The 22,612-nt window shown below is 35.7% G+C and overlaps 2 protein-coding genes across 5 annotated transcripts; both read right to left on the bottom strand.

The window, feature by feature from the left end:
* Positions 1-252: 252 nt before the first annotated feature.
* Positions 253-6,472, bottom strand: LOC107912936 (BTB/POZ domain-containing protein At1g04390). 3 transcript variants are annotated; one of them, XM_016841328.2, is made up of 8 exons: positions 6,154-6,472; positions 5,924-6,050; positions 4,756-5,260; positions 4,544-4,677; positions 4,011-4,453; positions 2,712-3,830; positions 2,332-2,484; positions 253-1,169 (listed from the first exon to the last, which is right to left on the bottom strand). In XM_016841328.2, exons 1-8 carry the CDS (start codon positions 6,264-6,266, stop codon positions 722-724), a joined length of 3,042 nt encoding a protein of 1,013 aa, XP_016696817.1. In that variant the 5' UTR covers positions 6,267-6,472; the 3' UTR covers positions 253-721. The 3 variants fall into 3 exon arrangements, with proteins under 3 accessions (XP_016696817.1, XP_016696818.1, XP_016696819.1); XM_016841329.2 differs by having other exon boundaries at positions 1,064-1,257; XM_016841330.2 differs by lacking the exon at positions 253-1,169 and having other exon boundaries at positions 2,326-2,484; positions 2,664-3,830.
* A 716-nt stretch (positions 6,473-7,188) lies between these two features.
* LOC107912938 (uncharacterized) lies at positions 7,189-10,539 on the bottom strand. 2 transcript variants are annotated; one of them, XM_016841332.2, is made up of 5 exons: positions 10,042-10,539; positions 8,134-8,248; positions 7,967-8,048; positions 7,679-7,730; positions 7,189-7,470 (listed from the first exon to the last, which is right to left on the bottom strand). In XM_016841332.2, the coding sequence occupies exons 1-5, from the start codon at positions 10,384-10,386 to the stop codon at positions 7,408-7,410; spliced, it is 657 nt and encodes a 218-aa protein (XP_016696821.1). In that variant the 5' UTR covers positions 10,387-10,539; the 3' UTR covers positions 7,189-7,407. The 2 variants fall into 2 exon arrangements, 1 of the variants encoding a protein (XP_016696821.1); XR_005907773.1 differs by having other exon boundaries at positions 7,386-7,470; positions 7,679-7,756.
* Positions 10,540-22,612: the final 12,073 nt, after the last annotated feature.

Raw genomic sequence — 22,612 nt, forward strand, 5'->3', positions numbered from 1 at the left:
TAATGATATTATAAAAATTGAGATATCAAATTATATTAAAATTAAAATATATGGATTAAATTTCAAATTTGAACGAAATATGGAGGTACAATTGAAATCTAATCATTCTTTATAATTTGAAAAATCGAGAGGTTCACCTTGGGATGGAAGAAATGGACAATAGAATACTAATGTTAAGACGGTTGCTTCTATGGCAAAAACAAAAGATGAATAACCAGAACCAATGGAAGATAAATAACCAGAACCAATGGGTAAAAAAATACCTAATGAGTATATATTTAATGTTTCTTTACCACACGATGTCATCTAAATAAGAAAGTACACATATGGGTGATATAATTCCTTAGAGACAAAGAGATATCACTCCTTAACAAAAAAATATGCCGAGCTAAGCACCAAACAGATCACTTTGGACGCTACTACAAGAATCACATCCTTAATATTACACATTCAATTCCGTCGTATCAAAAGTATGTCAATTATAACTAAAAACTACTTGCCAAATTCAGAGTTGAACCATCCTGTTCCATTAGGAATCGGACTGGACAAACCAGGTTGCCGGGGCTTATGGGGTTTTATAGATCGGCAAAATAGTGTTTGTAAATTCTACATGCAAAGAGAGCCGGTATCTGGTGCCGCATCAGATGATTCTGGCAGTATGAGAAACGGTTTGAAGACTTCTTACCCTAATAACAACGGATTCAGTAATCGCCTTCATCTATTATAGATGAGGAAAACCACCACTCCCCTGAGAAAGCCTGACAGAAGCATCACGAACTAGTTCAATTAACAGTTCATCAAGTTGTTCAAGAACACCGGAGTCTCGGAGTTTATGATAAATAGGGGCCATATAATCTGCCGCTACCTCTGCTAGCTTCCACAGAGAGAAACCAGCTGCAAGTTTCATAACTTCAAGAGCTAATTGTCTATCAGAATCCAAGCAAGATATAATGGTTGTGAAGCAAGCTTCTTGAACATCTTCCAAAATCCAAAACTCAGCCAGCCAGTACACTTCTACATAAGGTTTCAACTCGTATAGCCTTTCCTTGGTGTCCATGTTGTCCCACAAACATCCAAAGGGAGGATCTGGCAGCTTGCGACTATAAATCAATCGAACTAACTTGATTAATGCTTCCCAGCTCACAGGAACCTTGATGCTTTGCGAATGGCTGCAACAAATTGAACCTTTGCAGTGAACATAAACCAGAGACAGTAATGAAAATACGAAGTAGCAAAACAAGGCACATAAATCATCTCCTGTTTTGAAAAAGAAATTCAACACGATATAAGAATCAAGAAACATCAAAATCAAAAAACTACCATGCAAAGCAATCAAGGAATGAGTGATTGGAACATCCAAAGTTACAGAGCGATTCCGATTATAAACAGGACAACATTGTTAAAGTGGTCAAAGAATCGCGACAGCAAGAACAGAGCGATTCCGATTATAAACAGGACAACATTGTTAAAGTGGTCAAAGAATCGCGACAGCAAGATTCCTAAATCCCCTACACCTGAAATTCTTCTAAACTGGGACAACCCGGAAACAGGAATTGCCAAGCTAAATGTTGATGGAAGCTGGAATCAAAGAGAATGGAAGGCATGAACAGGCAGTCTATTCAAAGGAGAATGGGAAATTTGGACGAACTGGGACAACCTGGAAACAGGAATTGCCAAGCTAAATGTTGATGGAAGCTGGAATAAAAGAGAATGAAAGGCATGAACGGGAGTCTATTCAGAGGAGAACGGGAAAATCGGACGATTGGATACTTGTTTCTTAGGTGATTTTCCACTCGACTTGGCAGAACTTTGGGCAATCTATCATGCAACTAAAGTTGCAAAGAATATGGGATTTGAAAAAGTGGACATTTCAATCTGACTTGTTAAGTTCAATTTAGCCAAGTAAAATAATCAACGGGATTTGCAAAGAATAAATGGGAAAATTTTGGTTGAATATCAATCCATTTGTCAAATAATCAACATTAAAGAGGCTAACATACATTCAAACTAGTCCAAGTAAAATAATTAACTATTTAGCCACAGAAATGGAATAGTAAAACAATAACATAAAAGACAATAAAATATTAATGGGCCAATATAGAATAGAGAGATTTACCTAATTTTAGTTAACCCATAAACGAAAAATGTCATAATATTTCTAGGTTTTCAACCTATCTAATATTTGCTGCCAGCAACAATTAAGGCTACCATGCTCATGGACAATTCTTATATAAAGAAACACCTAAAATCACTTATCATGACAATGTATGCAAAAAAGAAAGAAAAGATTTTCAACATACAAAAAAGAAAAGCGAAGTGGTTTCTGCGAACCTTTCCTGCATTCCTGATAGAAACAAGGCTTGTAGATATTTACACCTTGACTGCAGGATGAATTTGTGAGCATGCATGTGCGGCAACAATAGAGAGCAAAAACTGCATGCCCAGGGCATTTTTTCTGTCTCTTCAGCTTCCAAGATTATATCCCTGAAACAAGAATATAACAACTTTGATTCACATTACAGAAACTTAAATGATCAGTAAACTGCAGATTAACAGTTCATTAGCATATCCTTTTGCTCGTGTACTTTCAAAATGTTATTTGCAATGGAGCCACTACATCAGATGCAAAAATTGAGATCATAATGACAGAAAATTTTACTGACATAATGCAATAAGGGTATCACTAAGCAAAGAGAGACAGAGAAAGACACGCGAACTGGAACCCCAAAGGGCCAAGAGCATCAGTGAAATCAGAGCTTGGAATTGGAGTACCCCACTGAGGTATCTTTCTGCAAAGCATTAGATATAGAGGTTGCATGTTACAAGACTTTGCTAGAGTTTTCAACTTCCTGGCAAGGTCTTCTCCAGCTTCAACATAACCAAAGTAAACATAGTCCAACAACTTTAGTAGTGCCTGCTGATCAACCCGAGCAGAGAAACGAACTTCTTTTCGCAACATTGGGCAGCACTTCCTTGGAACATCTTTCACTAAAAAATTATCAGTTGTTTTTGCACTCCGAGGAAATTGCTCAGGAGGTAGCAATGATGGACACTGGACTGCAAGAATAATTTTGTGAACACTCACAGACTCGCCATTAGCAAAAAGGAGTTGCAGATCAGTATGCTCCTTGTCTTCAAGTGCTCTCCCAAAGCCTTTGTCATGTTTATTGGGAAAACCGTAAACTCCAAAATAACTAAGAATATTAGCAGCCAACCATCTTGGTCCAGGAGCAGATACATTATCTAAGACTTCTTGTACTGTCTTTATTAAATTAGATTTGATATGACTATGATCCGTATCAGAGGAATGCTGTACCAACTCAGCTAGTCCCCACAAACTGTAAAATAAAAGAGCATCTTTTCCTTCCCACTCTTCAGCAGTCATCCAGCAACATGTCCTCTCATAAAACACATTATGATAAAAATGAAGGGCAAAGCTTCTCCTGCTAGTACAAACTCCATTGCTCAAGCACCGTCTTATGGAAGTCACTAGTGTCCTTATTCCATCGCCTCTAGTAACATTTTTTTGATATTCTGGCAATCCAGAATAACAAATCAAACAAACCAATTCGACAACAGTTTTAGGAATGTTTGCTGAGCCAAAGTTGTTTGCAGATGATCCATAATCTAGTAAATACAGCAAGCGTTTCAGACACTCATTTCCCTTTATCTCTAGAACACCAGAAAGGATGAGCCTTACTTTTGATGCAATATATGTGCTGCTAGAATGCATCATAACTAAAACTGCTCTTGATGATGATTCACTTCTAGAGGTATCATCATTTTCAGAAATTTGGCATCCTTTGCAAATTGCTTCTACAAAAGACAAGCTATCAAAAAATATCAGCATAGGCAAGGAGAATATCTGAGTAAACTAAAAAAACAGAAATAATGAACACAACAGTATAAAAAAGATTATAAATAAAAATGTATATCAATATAGAATAAAAACATGAAATGCACATAACTGGATAGGCAAAACAAGAGTTTTTGATGAAGAGGAATATCACCATGCACATGTGATAAGCATGTCAATATAGAGCTCAGTTCGATCCGTGCTTGGTCTAAAATCTTTTCTACAGTGCACTGCAAGCCATCCAAAAATCTCCCATATGTATGGCCTTAGTGCAATAAGAAAATTAGTATCAAGGCCTTGCTGAGCAATAGAGATTCGTGCCTGAGGTGTCAAAGTGTGCTCCGATGCTTGTTTGTCAAAATTTTCAAGAAGTAGATCAAGAAGAACTTTGTCAATCCCTTGCTCCCAAAAGTGATTGTGATGTTCTCCTGGCCAGCGAGTAATTAGAGCCAACCGACAGGCCTCATCTAGCAAAGACACCAGATCATTTACACCCTTTCCAGAGCCCAACCTCCATACTCTCATTCCTCCAATAATGGCTTTAATTAGAGGCCCAGAACATAAGCTTGTCATTTTTATGCATCGTTGTTCATCTGCCTAAGTAATGAATGCAAAAAAATTAAACAAACAAAACACACACACACATTTGTTGAGGATGTCCAAAAGAAAACAAATTATAAGCATTACCACCAAATGTTGGGCAAGTCTAAATCCCTCTATTCTGACTGCCAGAGGCTCTGAGACATCCATGCAAGAAACCATCATTGTTAGAATTGTTTCTCCATTTCCCAGAAGCTCCTTGGCTACTTTATTGCATAAAGCTGGAACAAATAGGTGAGAAAATTGTTCAATCCAGATATTAAGGGATAAAACTAGCAAGTCAATGGATGTTTCATTACCTAAAGCAGAACATAATTTCAACACCGCAACTTTTGTAGATAGATGAGATTTAATGTGAGAATCTTCTAAAACTTTGATCAAAATAGTATCCTTCCACACAAAATAACGAGATGGAGGCCACTGCCACAATATTGTATACAATAGTGAAACCATCTCTTGAAAATTCTCGATTGGCTGGGTGACACCAGGAAATTCCCGAATAATCCTAATAATTTGAATGAGAGTCTTTGCTTCTTTGACTATCTCCCAAACTTGTTTCTCCCTCTTAACACTTAGATTGGAGAGGACCATGTTCAAAGCAGTGGCACAGGAAGTAGCAACTTCTAAGTTGTTGGAACATAATAATGATGACAAAGGGTTGATGAGATCTGTCAAGTACAATTGCATCATTGAACTGTTACTGCTGACCAACTTCACCACCACATTTACTGCCATGCCTACTATGGCTTCACTTTTACAATGCAGAATCCACACCAATGCCTCAACAATATCAGCTAGAGAATCCTGGATGTCGAAGCAAAACATGAGAACTATTTAAAGGAGGATAAATGGTGTGTGATACTTACTAACAAAGTAGACTCATATTTACCGACTTCTAAGGGTAGAAGTACATATGTCCTACAATCAAACACTGCAGCATAATTGAACACAAATAACCCCTGAAATAACAGTCATCAACTATTCATACATCCAAAGTTCAGGAAAACAAGGAAAAGAACTAAAACAATTTTTTTTTTTTTTGGGGGGGGGGGGGGAGAATTTAAGGCAACATACCCATCTACTTCAGATATGTAATAATTACCTATATATGAGCAAGCCCAATATCCACAAAAGTGTTTTTGTTTCATAACGAAGTAATGGATTTACTTGCTACTTTTACTATTCTGCCTTTTGGTACTTCTTTCATCCACAAACTATGAACCAAGAAAGCAAATACTTTAAAGGCAAAGTCAAATTTGAATGCAAATTGAGAGCAAATGGCTAAACTTTTCCATTTCTAATTATTCAAAAAAATTATGTTTTCATATCCTAATAATACAAAAATCACAACCGGGCACTAATTTGCAGCAACATAGTGATTTTTCTCAATAATCTAAACAGCCCAGATATCAAAAGATATAAATAATCACATATAGAATTAAATCATAATCCCTTGAAAAGAACAACCTTGAGAAGCCGATGAGTCGAAGCATGCCCCGAAGAAGAATCAAGAAAAGCAGCAAGGGAACGAACCACATGCTTCTGAATTTCTAAATCCGTACACTTCCATTTCCTTTCTTTATCATCACTCACTCTGCCCATCAACGACCCGATTTGATAAATTGATCAGAAACCCCTCAAAAAAATAATTTTATTAATAAATCATCGAAACCATTAAAAGGGGGGGGTAAAATTACCTGGTGGTACCAAGACTTAAAGCATGTTTGAGACGTTGATGAAGGGTAGGTAAATGGTCAGTGCTGCTGCCTCCTCTACTGTTATCTGCAGCTCTCCGTTTTGATGATCCCATTAGTTTTGATGATTTCAATTTTCCCAAAAGAAATTTCTAGGAAAAGATTGGTAGGTAATAATAGTTCAATTTCTTCATTTCACAATTTTAATAATAAAACTTTATGAAGGAAGAAGCTTACTAAAAGGGGGTTTTAAGAGCTTCTAGAGAATTGCGGGAAGAGAAGGGGGTTCAGGTTTGCTTTGGATATGTATTTTTTAATTCATTTATCGTCAATAAATTATTTGAGTGAATTTGAATTAAATATTATTTTTATCAAATATTTAAATTTATAAATAACAATTTTAATATTTTTAATCATTTTTAATATCTAAATTGGTAAAAAAAAAATTATGAATTCGTGTTTATTAAAAACCTTTTTTAACATATATAAAATTAAAATTATAAGCGCTTTAGAACCGTTGGATTCAGCTATTCAAATCTGTATGTGTATTTACGATTTAGACAATGGATATTTTTAAAATCTAATTTTAATCAACAACCCGAATTGTAATCTCTACGCAAGTCCTTTGAACCAATTAGACTAAAGTTGCTCTAATGATGTTTTCTTTGTCCGCAAAACTCAAATCCAAAATATTACCAATAAGCAATTATATTTTATATTTTAATTATAATCATTCTTCTGACAAATTTTTATTTCATTTTGTTAGGCAATTTTTTTTTATGAAAAATAAGGTGCACCCCATTCAAATTAAATTATCTTAAATCTTGTTTTTCCCCTCTAATCTTTTATTTAATTGCACACATTACTGTTAATAATTAGCTATTATTATCAATAATGTGTGAGTGTATAAGTAATACATATTATAACTTTACATAAAAAATTCAAGTTTAAACTTTGAAAATAACATTTTCAAATAAAATAATTTCTTTCAATGAATCGTAAACTGGATATAAAGATATTGTTGTTGAGCTTCGATGCTAATTTAACTTAGATATGATTATTTAGCGTAAATCTGTTAGTGATTATACAAACAAGGTTTTCATTAAGTGATTGACTAGTTTTACAAGAATCTGTGGCAGATAATTGAATATGGATATCTCACCATTGGACACATAACATACCTGATATGATATGATATAGCCAATCTTTTCTTCCTTTGTACTACAATTGAATGTTCAGACTTCAGCATAGCTCTCTTCACAGCTGATCTGCCAGCTGAGGAAATTGTTGTAACACCCATGTTACAGCCCTGATGGCACCCTGTAATAAAAACGAATCCCCATTCATCATCAAATACAAGGAGATAATAACGATTCCATGTTATCTATCAATAATGGATAATTTACATGCACGTCTACATTTGATTTTGGTTTCCTTCTATTGGGGTATATCCGCAATACGATTATGTGTACACATGCTCCATTGTTTTTTCAAGTTGGTTCATATGTTAGGAGGGTAATTTTCATACCAAAGCTGCCTTCCCAGGTTTGATTGCAGGTTCAACAACGTCTCGTCCATAGCTGTTCAAACGGAGTTTGGACAGAATCTTTAGCCAAAATGTGTGAACACATTGAAGATATCAGTCAAAATGTGTTATATAACACAAAAATGATACAAGTTGGTACAAATAGTTTTAAAGTTTATGTAATACAAATGGTTAAATATATCAAAAGTTGAAAATATAATTATGATATGAGAAAATAAAAGGAGCAATGTTGAGTATAATGCATACAAGAAATAATCAGTAATCACTTACAGTATTTGCCTTTTGCCATCCACCATTTGTAGCCGATAAAAGCTGCAACCTTTGCTAAAGGGAAAAGCCTTCCCTTTCCATTCTGTTTATACAAATAGACTATTTAATTAAAGTAAAGTATTATTTAAAGAAAAAAATATAAGAAATGGAAAAGATTGTAGAATTACCTAAATGCCATGTAACACCAACAGCAGATGAATCCTCGGAAGAGATGTCATCGATAACAAATTGGAGGTCCTTGCTTATTGAATCTATGAAACTTTTCAAGAACCCTAAAATTTCCTATACCCATCATTCTATTTGCTTTAATTTTTCACTCCACTCCAAAAAAATAAAATAAACAACACAACTCTATATACTTCAATGTGGCATTTATATAGTTAAACAGGTGCATAAATCATGATAATGGATTTTTTTAATTATTATACTCGTTATATATATTTAAATATGAATATCAACAAGAAAATATATAAGTTTTCCACCAAATTTTTAAAAAGAAATTAAGTAAATATACTTCATTTCAAATTCTCTAAAATAATTTACAATTTGGTACAAACTATACTAATAAGAAAAACGTCCAATTTTTGGCTATCAAACATTTACTTTGTAACATTAATATTGCCTTAACTTAATTGAGGTATTAAGATTTTTTTTTTAAATTCGAGTTTGAATATGTATAAATATAATGTGTATCAATTCGAAAAAAAAAATATTTACTTTGTAATTGGAAAAAAAAGAGAGCATTACTTTGTAAATTTTAAGGGGTTATATTTAAAATGCAGTAAATTATCAAAATAGTCACTTTTGTTTAACTTAAGTTACATTTTATTTACTTATACTTGAAATATTACATTTTAGCCACTTCCATTAATGTGTTGTAACATTTTAATCACTAAGCCGTTAATTGTCGTTAACGGTATAACAGTAAGCTAACATAACACGTTAAATCATCATTTCAAACAAAAATTTTAGATTATTTTATACAATTAGTCCCCATATTTTTTCGTTTTAAGCAATTTAATTGTTTTCTTTTATATTCTTTTAACTTTCCTTTATTTTCCATCATTTTTCTGCTTCTCCCCCTGTTTTCCTCTCTTATCCATCTCCTTTAACGTAGTTTTTCTATTTTTTTTAATTGTTGAAACTTTTTTATGTTTATGAGAAAAGAAAGGCGGAAACTGAAACCAAAATAAAATTTGTTTCGCATGTTCACCCTACAATTATAAACCCTCATCATCTATCATTGCATTAACAAACCAATTTAGATCTCGCAATGACCTAATCCATAAGGTTGCCTCACTTGAAAACCTCATCAGTCTTAACTTATGGCAGTCCACCTTCAACAAAATCCCCCTAGCTTGTTCCCTTAACCTCCTAACTAACCTCCACGACCACCTTATCTATCTTATCTACAACATTCTCACCCTCTCAAAACTACATTATTTCATAGATTCTTCAAATGATCTCTACACTCTCCATGACTAAAATGACCATCATATAAAACTTACACTTAACTTTACCCAAATCAATTGGCTCCATGCTCAGCTTCCAATCAAGCTTGCTTGAGAATATTTAAGAATGCTTAGATAAATTTTATTGTTTGCTTAATTTTATTCGTCAAAAAATAAAAGAGAAGGAAATGAATAATCTACACGATTCTGTCAGCTTACCGTTAAACCGTTAATGGCAATTAAATCACAGTGACTAAAATGTTACAACATGATAATATAAGTGACTAGAACATTATATTTCAAATATTTAAATGACTAAAATATAAACTAAGACAAACAAAAAAAAAGACTATTTTGATAATTTCCTTATTATTAAAGCAGCAAAACAGAAATATTGAACAGCAGCTGAAAAACTTTTATAAATATATATATATTTCTTGAAAGAAATTAAGAAAAAAGTTTAAAATTTTTTGTTTTTACTTATAAGTGCAAACCAAAAAAAAATTCCAACAATAACCATAATTTATTTATGCAAATAGATTTAGTTTAAGTAAAAAAGAAACTCACGTGACTTGCATGAGCAGAATGGATGGAAAATAAGAGTCATAGTAATAGTTTAGTCACCTCACGACCAACGAATGGACGAGGGAAGATAAGGTCCTCGTAGACGCATTTCTCGGCTATTAAGGGCTCCACCGACGCCAGATCACGGCGGTTGATTCCATCGTAGAACCTCCTAACAACCTCCGCCGCCGCATCCTCATCCTGTGGTTGTGATGCAACGTCGAAGACCGCCGCCTGATTTTCCGATGATGAAAAGACCTTGATAAGGGTGCGTGATGTGAAGGATCCTTTCCCTGGGGCAGTTAGCGTTGTTGAGTACGGTAAAGCTTTGGTAAAGACGTTAGGGAGATCGGGGATTCGAGAATGTACACTACAGAGGGGTGTTATTGTGGAGTTGAGCAACATCGTTGCTGATGCTACTCTGAGTCTCTGATATTCGCTTTATTTTTCTTTTCTGAGGTTTTTTTTTTCCCTTTTCAAATTTCTTTTCTAAGGATTTTTTTCATTTATTTAAAATATTTTGTCATGATAGAATATTATGCATCAAAACGATGAAATCTTAATAACATTTTATTTTAAATCTTAATATAATTATATTTTAATAGTATATAATATTTTCATAATCATTTAATATTAAATTATAGGTTTGTATTTTAAATTATTTTTTATAAAATTTATATAAAAATAAAAACAAAACAAAAATATCTCATAATAATATTTATCACTTTTTAAAAACAAGTTTTTTAAATTTTTTTATTAATTGAATTTAAATTTATTTAATTTATGATACCAATTTAATTAAGAAATTAATAATAATAATATGGATATAATTAAAAATTTAATACTTAAACCAAATATCATATGACTATCACTTAAAACTGTTAATTTTGAACGCCACACAAATTAGAATTGGCCTACCACATAGTGAAAAGAACTACATTCATATCTATTAAGAATGATCTAAATAAAAGAATTTATTGGTAATTATTAAAAAGTGTTATTAGTTTTTTAATTCAAAATTATATTTTATTTAAAAAGTAAAAGACAAATGGCATGTACCTAGGATGTAGTATTTATTATTTAGGGAAATATTTGTAAATGATGATATAACATGAAATGAGTTGAACACATATATGAACATATGTTTTATGTTTAAAACAATTAAGTGATGTATTTTGATTGAAATAGGCAAAAATTAGAAAAATTTTTGAAATTTTGCGAAAAATTTTCTAAATTTTCGATTGAGTCCCGATTTGATTTTAACACGTATTTTGGGTCTCGAGGACCCATAAAAGGGACATTATGATTAATTTATGTAATATATGTTAATTGAATTGTGTAATATTTGTATTTGTTCAGAAATGTCCGGTAATACTCCGTAACTCTATTCTGGCAACGGATAGGGGTTAAAGGGTGTTACAGATAAAATGCAAAATATATGATAAATGAAAAAAAAATCTTAAACATGGTTTAAATAAAATTTTAAGATAGAGAATGAGAAATTAATTTTAGATTTGCAATAGGAATGGAGAAATGAGTTGAGAAGGAGTTTTTCTTTTTTAAGATCCAATCCAATAATGTGACCTAAATAATTAACAAAACATGCCCTCCCTCCAAGGGCCTAGCCTCATTCCTCCTCTCTCTCTTTCATTACCAATCCCACCCAAGTCCATATACATGTAAGTCATAATTACCCTTCATGATTATGGAAAAATATTTTATGAAGCTATTAGATTTTATAAGTAAATTTATGGATTGAAATTTTTTCTATAGATATATAGTATAATGTTGAAAAAATAAATATTAAAAATATATATTAGGCTTTTTAAGATTTTTTGGGAATAAAAAAAATACATCGTAAATATACCAATTATCAAATACTAACCCTATGATAATTCATATATTTTGTTTTTCTGTACTTTTTTCATTAGTTATAATCTATAACTATGTATTAGAATATCAATTGAGTTTTAGATCGATTGTCATTAATATTGTTGCCAGTGCAAGATGACGTGGGTTCGAGTGCGTTGAAGTGTATTATCCTTCTATTTAAGGGTTGGGGAGGGACTATGGGTAATTCTAAATATATCAAAAAGAACAGATATGATAAAAACTTATATTAAAAAAATTATATATTAAAATAGTGTCAAAACCATGCCTGTAACACCCCGTACCCGAGACCGTTACCGGAGTCGAACACGAGGTATTTACGGACTTATTTTGTAACACCCCGTACCCGAGACCGTTGCCGGAGTCGGACACGAGGGGTTTGCAGACTTAAATCACTTATTTGCACAGTCCATTTTGAATTTCTAGACGAGCTGGCTAACTGCGTCACTGTCACCTTAAAAATCATATCTCGAGTTCCAAAACTCGAAAACCAGTTCCGTAAATTTTTCCTGAAACTACACTCATATTTCCATCTACAAATTTTTTTCTAGAATTTTTGGTCGAACCAATTAGTACAGTTTATTAGTTAAAGTCTCCCCTGTTTCAGGGTTCGACTACACTGACCTTTGCGCATTACGACTTGCATATCTCCCTGTACAGGGCTTCAATACTGATGCCGTTTGTTTCTATAGAAACTAGTCTCGAAAAAGAATCTATACATATATGGCATGACTTCTAATTATCTCTGGTTAATTTATAATGAATTTCTAAAGTCGGAACAGGGAATCCAGAAACCGTTCTGGCCCTGTTTCGCGAAAACTTAAATATCTCATAATATACTGTTCATATGATCGTTTCGTTACTTTCCTATGAAAATAGATTCATCAAGGTTAGATTACATAATTTATTCACTATTTAATTCCATTCCTACTATTTTTAGTGATTTTTCACATTCACGTCACTGCTGCTATCAGCATCTATTTTTAAGGTAGACTTTACCTATTACATAGTTTCCATGATTCAACTAGCCCTTTAGCATATATAGCACAAAATATGATCATGATTAACCATTCCAATGGCTAATCGTTCCCAAACATTTCCATACCTCTTAACGAACATCATACAAGACGATTATAATATTAAGCTCAAAGTGTATATAAGCCATTTTCGCATGGCTATCCAAATTTATACAAAACCAAAGGGTCCATGACCAACAACAAAACGGGTAGTCCTATACATGCCATTTCAAAGTTCAACCAAAAGTGTACCAAAGGGGGGCTTTGATAGTGTGGGCGACTTCGACTTCAATAATCCCGAGTTCGATAGCTGACGAACCAAAATCTATAAAACAGAGATTCAAAGAACGGAGTAAGCATTTAATGCTTAGTAAGTTTGAGCCATAAAATTAGACACAACTAAAGTGTAGCATTCATATGGCTAAACATATAATTTCATATGCACAAATTCTCAATATCATACTTACTTCACCTTACCAACCCTTATATTCATACACAAAAGATCAACTTAGCCAAAGGCCGGTAGCTCATTTATCGACTGAGCGAATACTAATTGTAAGGGATCAACTAAATCAATGCATATACGAGACATACCTCATTGCTGGGATTTTACGAGCATATTAATTGAAACTATTACAGCAAGGTCGCTCATTCCCAAGCCAAGTACCTTCGAGATTTAATCGGATATAGCTACTCGCTCAATGCCTTCGGGACATAGCCCGGATATAGTAACTCGCGCCAATGCCTTCGGGACTTAGCCCGGATATAGTAACTCGCACAAATGCCTTCGGGACTTAGCCCGGATGTAATAACTCGCACAAATGCCTTCGGGACTTAGCCCGGAACTAGTCACTAGCGCAAAATGCCTTCGGGACTTAGCCCGGTTATCATCCAAATATTCATGCATATATCAATAAATCATGACACATCTATATTTCATTTTCATAATTAGAGTTCAAACACAAGTCACGTATCAAGCAATCCCATTTTCGGCTCACTAGCCACATACAAACAGCATGGTTTAGGTTGCTTTATGACACGATCTCTATGCACATACGGCTACCCGTCATACGTATAGACTAATTAACTAACATATAATTCAAGTAGAATCATCATATCACCGTATATTTGTTATGCTCATACGTCATGACTTAATCAAATCGTAAACTAAGTCTCGTTACTCGAAAACTTACCTCGGATGTTGTCGAACGATTTCGATGGCTATTCTACCACTTTTTCCTTCCCTTTATCGGATTTAGTTCCCCTTTGCTCTTGAGCTTAATTTAACAAATAAATTGATTTAATCATTTGAGCATCGAAAAGAGGAACTCAAGGTACTTAGCCCATATATATACATTAGACATTTAAGTCACATACATATGAAATCATGAATCAACTCAACATATTAACCCACACTCTCTTTTAGCCGATTATCTAAGCCAAGATAAAAGCATCAATATGCTTGCCTCTAACCGAATACATGCAACACCAATCCATCTCATGTGGCCGAATATGCATGTCTATGTTGAGGCCAATTATATACTTAATACCACATATAAATGGCATACATTTTACTAACTAATGCATTACATATTATAACTCAATACGCATCCATCATTTTCTCAATAACTAAAACACCATCATATATAAATATATACCTTGAGATAATATATATGTCATACCAATACATCATGTGCAAATATATATATATGTGCAAGAGCCGAATCACAAAGTTGATTATAACCACCTCATATATTTTCATCATATACCCGAATGCACAAGTACATTGTAATAACTTCCAACTCAATTCATGTTACAAATTTATACTTCACAAGAATAAATCATTAACCAAATATAATAACCAAATTCACATGTATATCTTATTTTTACATGAACCATAGCCGAATCATTTTAACCATGAGTAACATAACAAGCATAAATCATACTTATGGATCTAAGGTAGAACCAAGAAAGGATCTCATAAATATCAAGATGTAAGCAAACTACCATTGTTCATCTAGATTTAGCATGAAACACAACCATCACCCTTATTAATCTCCATAGCCGAAAACCTTACTTATTCCAAAATCACAATTTCAACATGGGTTACCAACGATAACTTGATATCTCACTCAATATCAACTAGGATTTCAAGAACTAGTATCAACTTCCTTACCTTAATATTGACCTAAGATGACCGATTGCTTCACTCATTTCTTCCTCCTTTCAATTCGGCCAAGAATAACCAAAGAACACAACTTGTTTTCATCACCGAATGCTCTTGTTCTCTCTTTTTTTTTCTTTAGAATCGGCTAGGAAGAAACATGGATGATGACCTCTTTATTTTTTTTTTCTTTCATCATCATTTACCTTCCCATTATTATTTTATTGCCCATACTCCTTATTTTATTTTTCCTAACATAAATCACTAACATAACATGTTTATGACATGTTTTGCCCATAACAATTTGTCCACCCTCCTTGTCATGGCCGGCCACTACTAAATTAAGAGGGAAATTGACATGCAAGTCCACCCTTTTATTACATGCACTAATGGATCCTTATAGATTAACCTATCACATTTCAAAAGTGTCACACATAAGTCCTATTAGCTGAATTCACATGCAATCGACTAAATCGAAGCTTAAAACTTTCACACATTCATATTCACATATTTTAGACAATAAATATCATATTCAAATAATTTGGTGACTCAGTTTAGCGGTCTCGAAACCGCTTTCCGACTAGGGTCATTTTAGGGCTGTTACAACTCTCCCCCACTTAAGAAATTTTCGTCCCCGAAAATATTACCGGTAAATAGGTTTGGGTATCGCTCTTTCATAGAGTTCTCGGGTTCCCAAGTAGCTTCTTCCATCCCGTGTTTGAGCCATAACACTTTTACTAACGGAACCCTTTTGTTTCGCAACTCTTTCACTTCACGAGCTAGGATACGAATCGGTTCTTCTTCATAACTCATATCGAATTGAATTTCAACCTCCGATGGATTAATTACGTGTGATGGATCAGATCTATAACGTCGAAGCATCGAAACATGAAAGACGTCGTGAATCTTTTCAAGTTCAGGGGGCAAAATCAATCTATACGCAACTGGACCAATTCGTTCGGATACTTCATATGGCCCTATGAACCTCGGACTCAGTTTGCCCTTACGGCCAAATCTGAGTATCTTTTTCCAAGGTGAGACCTTAAGAAACACTTTGTCTCCCACCTGATACACAATATCTCTTCGTTTTAAATCCGCATACGACTTCTGACGATCTGGTGCTGCCTTCAGACTTTCACGAATTATTTTTACTTTTTGTTTAGCATCTTTAATCAAATCCACTCCGAAAATTTTACTTTCACCGAGCTCGGTCCAAAACAATGGCGTACGACATTTACGCCCGTACAAAGCCTCGTAAGGTGCCATCTTAATACTTGATTGAAAACTATTGTTGTAAGCGAATTCAATCAAAGGTAAATACCGCTCCCATGAACCACTAAACTCGAGGATGCAACATCTCAACATATCCTCAAGTATCTGAATTATCCGCTCGGATTGACCATCGGTTTGTGGATGAAAAGCGGTGCTAAAATGCAACTTGGTACCCAAAGCTTCTTGCAATTTCTTCCAAAATCGCGAGGTGAATCTCGGATCTCTATCCGACACAATAGAAATGGGTACCCCGTGTAGTCTCACAATCTGAGAAACATACAACTCAGCTAGTTTATCCAATGAAAAATCCGTTCGTACGGGGATAAAGTGAGCCGACTTAGTCAGTCTATCAACAACAACCCAAATCGCATCTTTCTTACTTGCCGACATTGGCAACCCAGATACAAAATCCATCGTGACTCGATCCCATTTCCATTCAGGTATCATGATCGGCTGAAGTAAACCCATAGGCACTTGATGTTCTGCCTTCACTTGCTGACATACTAAGCACTTCGAAACAAAATCGGAAATGTCTCGTTTCATACTATGCTACCAAAACTGACGTCTCAGATCGTTGTACATTTTCGTACTCCCCGGGTGAATTGACATTCGGCTACAATGAGCTTCGTTCAGAATTATCGAAATAAGTTCTAAATTTCTTGGAACACACAAATGACTTCTGAACCTCAAACAATCGTCATCATCAATTTGAAACTCTGATTCCATATTCGAAACACATTCAGCCCGTTTTGAAATTAATTCATCATCGACTTTCTGAGCTTCACGAATTTGATGAATCAACAATGGTCTAGCCTTTAATTCCGCTACTAACACATTGTCGGATAGAACAGACAAGTGTACATTTATTGCTCGTAAAGCAAACAGTGATTTACGACTTAAGGCATCCGCAACCACATTAGCCTTTCCCGGGTGATAGTCAATGACAAGCTCATAATATTTTAACAACTCGAGCCAACGTCTTTGTCGCAGATTTAAGTCTCTTTGGGTCATCAAATATTTGAGACTTTTGTGATCCGAAAATACATGGCACTTCTCACCAAATAAGTAATGTCGCCATATTTTCAAAGCGAATACGATGGCAGCTAATTCGAGATCATGGGTCGGATAATTTTTCTCATGTGGCTTTAATTGTCTCGACGCATAGGCCACAACTCGACCTTCTTGCATCAATACGCAACCCAACCCCAGTAGGGAGGCATCACTATAAATGACAAACTCTTTGCCTGATTCTGGCTGCACTAGAATTGGAGCTTCAGTCAAATAAATTTTCAGTTGATCAAAACTTTTCTGACATTTTTCCGTCCATTCGAACTTAACATCTTTTTGAAGTAGCTTCGTCATTGGTGTGGCTATCATCGAGAAACCTTTTACAAACCGTCGGTAGTAACCGGCAAGTCCCAAAAAGCTCCGAACCTCAGTAATATTTCTCGGAGGCTTCCAGTTAAGTATGGCTGAAATTTTGCTCGGATCAACTCGAATACCCGATGCAGATACCACATGACCCAAGAAGCTAACCTCTCTTAACCAGAACTCACACTTACTAAACTTAGCATATAACTGCTTATCCCGTAAAATTCGCAACACTAATCTCAGGTGCTCAGCATGTTCGGTCTCATCTCTTGAATAGACCAAGATGTCATCAATGAACACAACTACGAACCGGTCCAAATACTGTCTGAATATCCGATTCATCAAATCCATAAATACCGCAGGGGCATTAGTGAGCCCAAACGGCATCACTAAGAACTCGTAGTGGCCGTATCTCGTTCTGAAAGTAGTTTTGGGTATATCCAAATCTCGAATTCGCAACTGATAATAACCCGATCTCAGATCTATCTTTGAAAACACCGAGGCTCCCTTCAGTTGATCAAACAAATCATCAACACGCGGTAATGGATATTTATTCTTTATCGTCACTTTATTCAGCTGAAGATAGTCAATGCACAACCTCATGGTTCCGTCCTTCTTTTTCACAAACAATACTGGTGCACCCCAAGGTGAGAAACTTGGTCGAGCGAAACCTCTATCCGTCAATTCTTGCAATTGAGCTTTCAACTCTTTTAACTCGGTTGGTGCCATACGATATGGAGCTATCAAAATCGGCGTAGCCCCAGGTACAAGCTCAATACCAAACTCTACCTCTCGAACAGGTGGTAAACCCGGTAATTCTTCGAGAAAAACATCCGGGTATTCACAAACCACTGGCACAGATTCAGGCTTCTTTTCCAACTCTTTGTCATCAAGTACATACGCAAGGTACGCTTTGCACCCCTTTCTTACATATTTTTGAGCTAACATCGAGGATATTATTGTTGGCAATCCACTCAAGGCAGTACACTCAACTCGGATTATCTCGTTATTTGCGCACCTCAAATCAATAGTCTTGCTTTTGCAATTCACAACCGCATCATGCACGGTCAACCAATCCAAACCGAGAATAACATCAAATTCATCGAACGGCAAAAGTATCAAGTCCGCCGAAAAACAGGAACCTCGAATTACTAGGGGGCATTTCTTACACACTTTGTCGACAAGCACGTAACGACCCAAGGGATTTGACACCCGAATTACGAACTCAGTAGACTCAATAGGTAAAGTCTTACTGGATGCTAAGGTTTCACATATATAAGAATGAGTAGAACCAGAGTCAATCAAAGCAATCACATTAGTATCAAAGAGAGTAAAAGTACCGGTAATAACATCTGGCGAGGAAGCATCCTCACATGCGCGTATAGCATAAGCTCTGGCAGGAGCACGAGCCTCAAATCTGGTCGTAGCCTCTCTAAATCCTCTCTGACCACCACTAGCATTGCCCGTATTTCTAGATGGTCTACCTCGAGCAGTGGTAGCACCCGGTTTCCCACTCTGATTTACATTCTGTTCAGACAACCTTGGGCAATCTTTAATGAAGTGGTCAACTGATCCGCACTTGTAACAGGAGCGGTCATGGAATCTATAACTCCCTGAATGCCATTTACCACAATACTGGCACTCCGTTCTGTCTCGACGATCATTTTCAACACTGGCGACCGGAGTGACTCGTGTGCTCACAGGGGGTCGATTGCGATCTCGTCTAGAAAACCCGAAGTGTCCCTAGACCGGCCTAAGTCATCTCTAAATTTCTTCGATGACTGTTGAAAGGGCTTTCCTGAAGATCTCTTACGAAACTCCCTTGCTCCCACATCAGCTTACCTTTTCTCCTTACTGAACACCTCGGCTTTGCAAGCTCGCTCGACAAGCACCACAAATTCTCGGATTTCTAAAATGCCAACATAAAGCTTTATATCATCATTCAGTCCATCTTCGAAACGTTTACACATTACGGCTTCTGAGGAAATGCATTCTCGAGCGTACCGGCTAAGCCTTACAAACTTTCGTTCATAGTCGGTAACCGACATGGAACTTTGTTTAAGTTCAAGAAATTCCTTCCGTTTTTTATCCATGAATCTCTGACTGATATACTTTTTCCGAAACTCAGTTTGGAAAAACTCCCAAGTTACTTGCTCTCTGGGCACAACAGAAGTCAACGCATTCCACCAATAGTAGGCAGAATCACGTAGCAATGAGATAGTACACTTTAGGCACTCATCGGGTGTGCAAGATAGCTCATCGAGTACCCGGATAGTGTTGTCCAACCAAAATTCAGCTTGCTCGGCGTCGTCGCTGTCCGTAGCTTTAAATTCAGTAGCCCCGTGTTTTCGGATTCTGTCTACTGAGGGTTTATTTGACCTTATTTGGTCAGTTGCCGGAGGTATTGTAGGTGCGGGGGAGGCATTAGTCGGGAATGGAGGTTGTGGAACAGCCGTATTAGTTCGAATGTATTGGTTGAACCAATCATTCATCATGCTATAGAAAGCTTGTCTAGTTTCATCATTCGGATTACTAGCAATAGGTTGAGAGTTCGCCGGAGCTGTCCCTTGTGCGGGAGCAGGCGCTACACTCTCAAGATCTTCAGCTACCGCTCGGTCGGGATCGGGATCCATTACTATAATAAACACATTTTCAATTGTCAGAAATCACCACACTACCAAATAATCACATAATGGTATGTATAGCTAGACCCAAAGGTATTACGGTAGTCTTAGAATCGACTAAACCGTAGCTCTGATACCAATTTAATTGTAACACCCCGTACCCGAGACCGTTACCGGAGTCGAACACGAGGTATTTACGGACTTATTTTGTAACACCCCATACCCGAGACCATTGCCGGAGTCGGACACGAGGGGTTTGCAGACTTAAATCACTTATTTGCACAGTCCATTTTGAATTTCCAGACGAGCTGGCTAACTGCGTCACTGTCACCTTAAAAATCATATCTCGAGTTCCAAAACTCGAAAACCAGTTCCGTAATTTTTTCCTGAAACTAAACTCATATGTCCATCTACAATTTTTTTTCTAGAATTTTTGGTCAAACCAATTAGTACAGTTTATTAGTTAAAGTCTCCCTTGTTTCAGGGTTCGACTACACTGACCTTTGCGCATTACGACTTGGATATCTCCCTGTACAGGGCTTCAATACTGATGCCGTTTGTTTCTATAGAAACTAGTCTCGAAAAGGAATCTATACATATATGGAATGACTTCTAATTATCTCTGGTTAATTTCTAATGAATTTCCAAAGTCGGAACAGGGAATCCAGAAACCGTTCTGGCCCTGTTTTGCGAAAACTTAAATATCTCATAATATACTGTTCATATGATCGTTTCGTTACTTTCCTATGAAAATAAATTCATCAAGGTTCGATTACATAATTTATTCACTATTTAATTTCATTTCTACTATTTTTAGTGATTTTTCACATTCACGTCACTGCTGCTATCAGCATCTATTTTTAAGGTAGACTTTACCTATTACATAGTTTCCATGATTCAACTAGCCCTTTAGCATATATAGCACAAAATATGATCATGATTAACCATTCCAATGGCTAATCATTCCCAAAAATTTCCATACCTCTTAACGAACATCATACAAGACGATTATAATATTAAGCTCAAAGTGTATATAAGCCATTTTCGCATGGCTATCCAAATTTATACAAAACCAAAGGGTCCATGACCAATAACAAAACGGGTAGTCCTATACATGCCATTTCAAAGTTCAACCAAAAGTGTACCAAAGGGGGGCTTTGATAGTGTGGGCGACTTCGACTTCAATAATCCCGAGTCCGATAGCTGACGAACCAAAATCTATAAAACAGAGATTCAAAGAACGGAGTAAGCATTTAATGCTTAGTAAGTTTGAGCCATAAAATTAGACACAACTAAAGTGTAACATTCATATGGCTAAACAGATAATTTCATATGCACAAATTCTCAATATCATACTTACTTCACCTTACCAACCCTTATATTCATACACAAAAGATCAACTTAGCCAAAGGCCGGTAGCTCATTTATCGACTGAGCGAATACTAATTGTAAGGGATCAACTAAATCAATGCATATACGAGACATACCTCATTGCTGGGATTTTACGAGCATATTAATTGAAACTATTACAGCAAGGTCGCTCATTCCCAAGCCAAGTACCTTCGGGATTTAACCGGATATAGCTACTCGCTCAATGCCTTCGGGACATAGCCCGGATATAGTAACTCGCGCCAATGCCTTCGGGACTTAGCCCGGATATAGTAACTCGCACAAATGCCTTCGGGACTTAGCCCGGATGTAATAACTCGCACAAATGCCTTCGGGACTTAGCCCGGAACTAGTCACTAGCGCAAAATGCCTTCGGGACTTAGCCCGGTTATCATCCAAATATTCATGCACATATCAATAAATCATGACACATCTATATTTCATTTTCATAATTAGAGTTCAAACACAAGTCACGTATCAAGCAATCCCATTTTCGGCTCACTAGCCACATACAAACAGCATGGTTTAGTTTGCTTTATGACACGATCTCTATGCACATACGGCTACCCGTCATACGTATAGACTAATTAACTCAACATATAATTCAAGTAGAATCATCATATCACCATATATTTGTTATGCTCATACGTCATGACTTAATCAAATCGTAAACTAAGTCTCGTTACTCGAAAACTTACCTCGGATGTTGTCGAACGATTTCGATGGCTATTCTACCACTTTTTCCTTCCCTTTATCGGATTTAGTTCCCCTTTGATCTTGAACTTAATTTAACAAATAAATTGATTTAATCATTTGCGCATCGAAAAGAGGAACTCAAGGTACTTAGCCCATATATATACATTAGACATTTAAGTCACATACATATGAAATCATGAATCAACTTA

Source organism: Gossypium hirsutum, chromosome A13 (assembly GCF_007990345.1).
Source record: "Gossypium hirsutum isolate 1008001.06 chromosome A13, Gossypium_hirsutum_v2.1, whole genome shotgun sequence".
Lineage (NCBI taxonomy): Eukaryota > Viridiplantae > Streptophyta > Magnoliopsida > Malvales > Malvaceae > Gossypium > Gossypium hirsutum.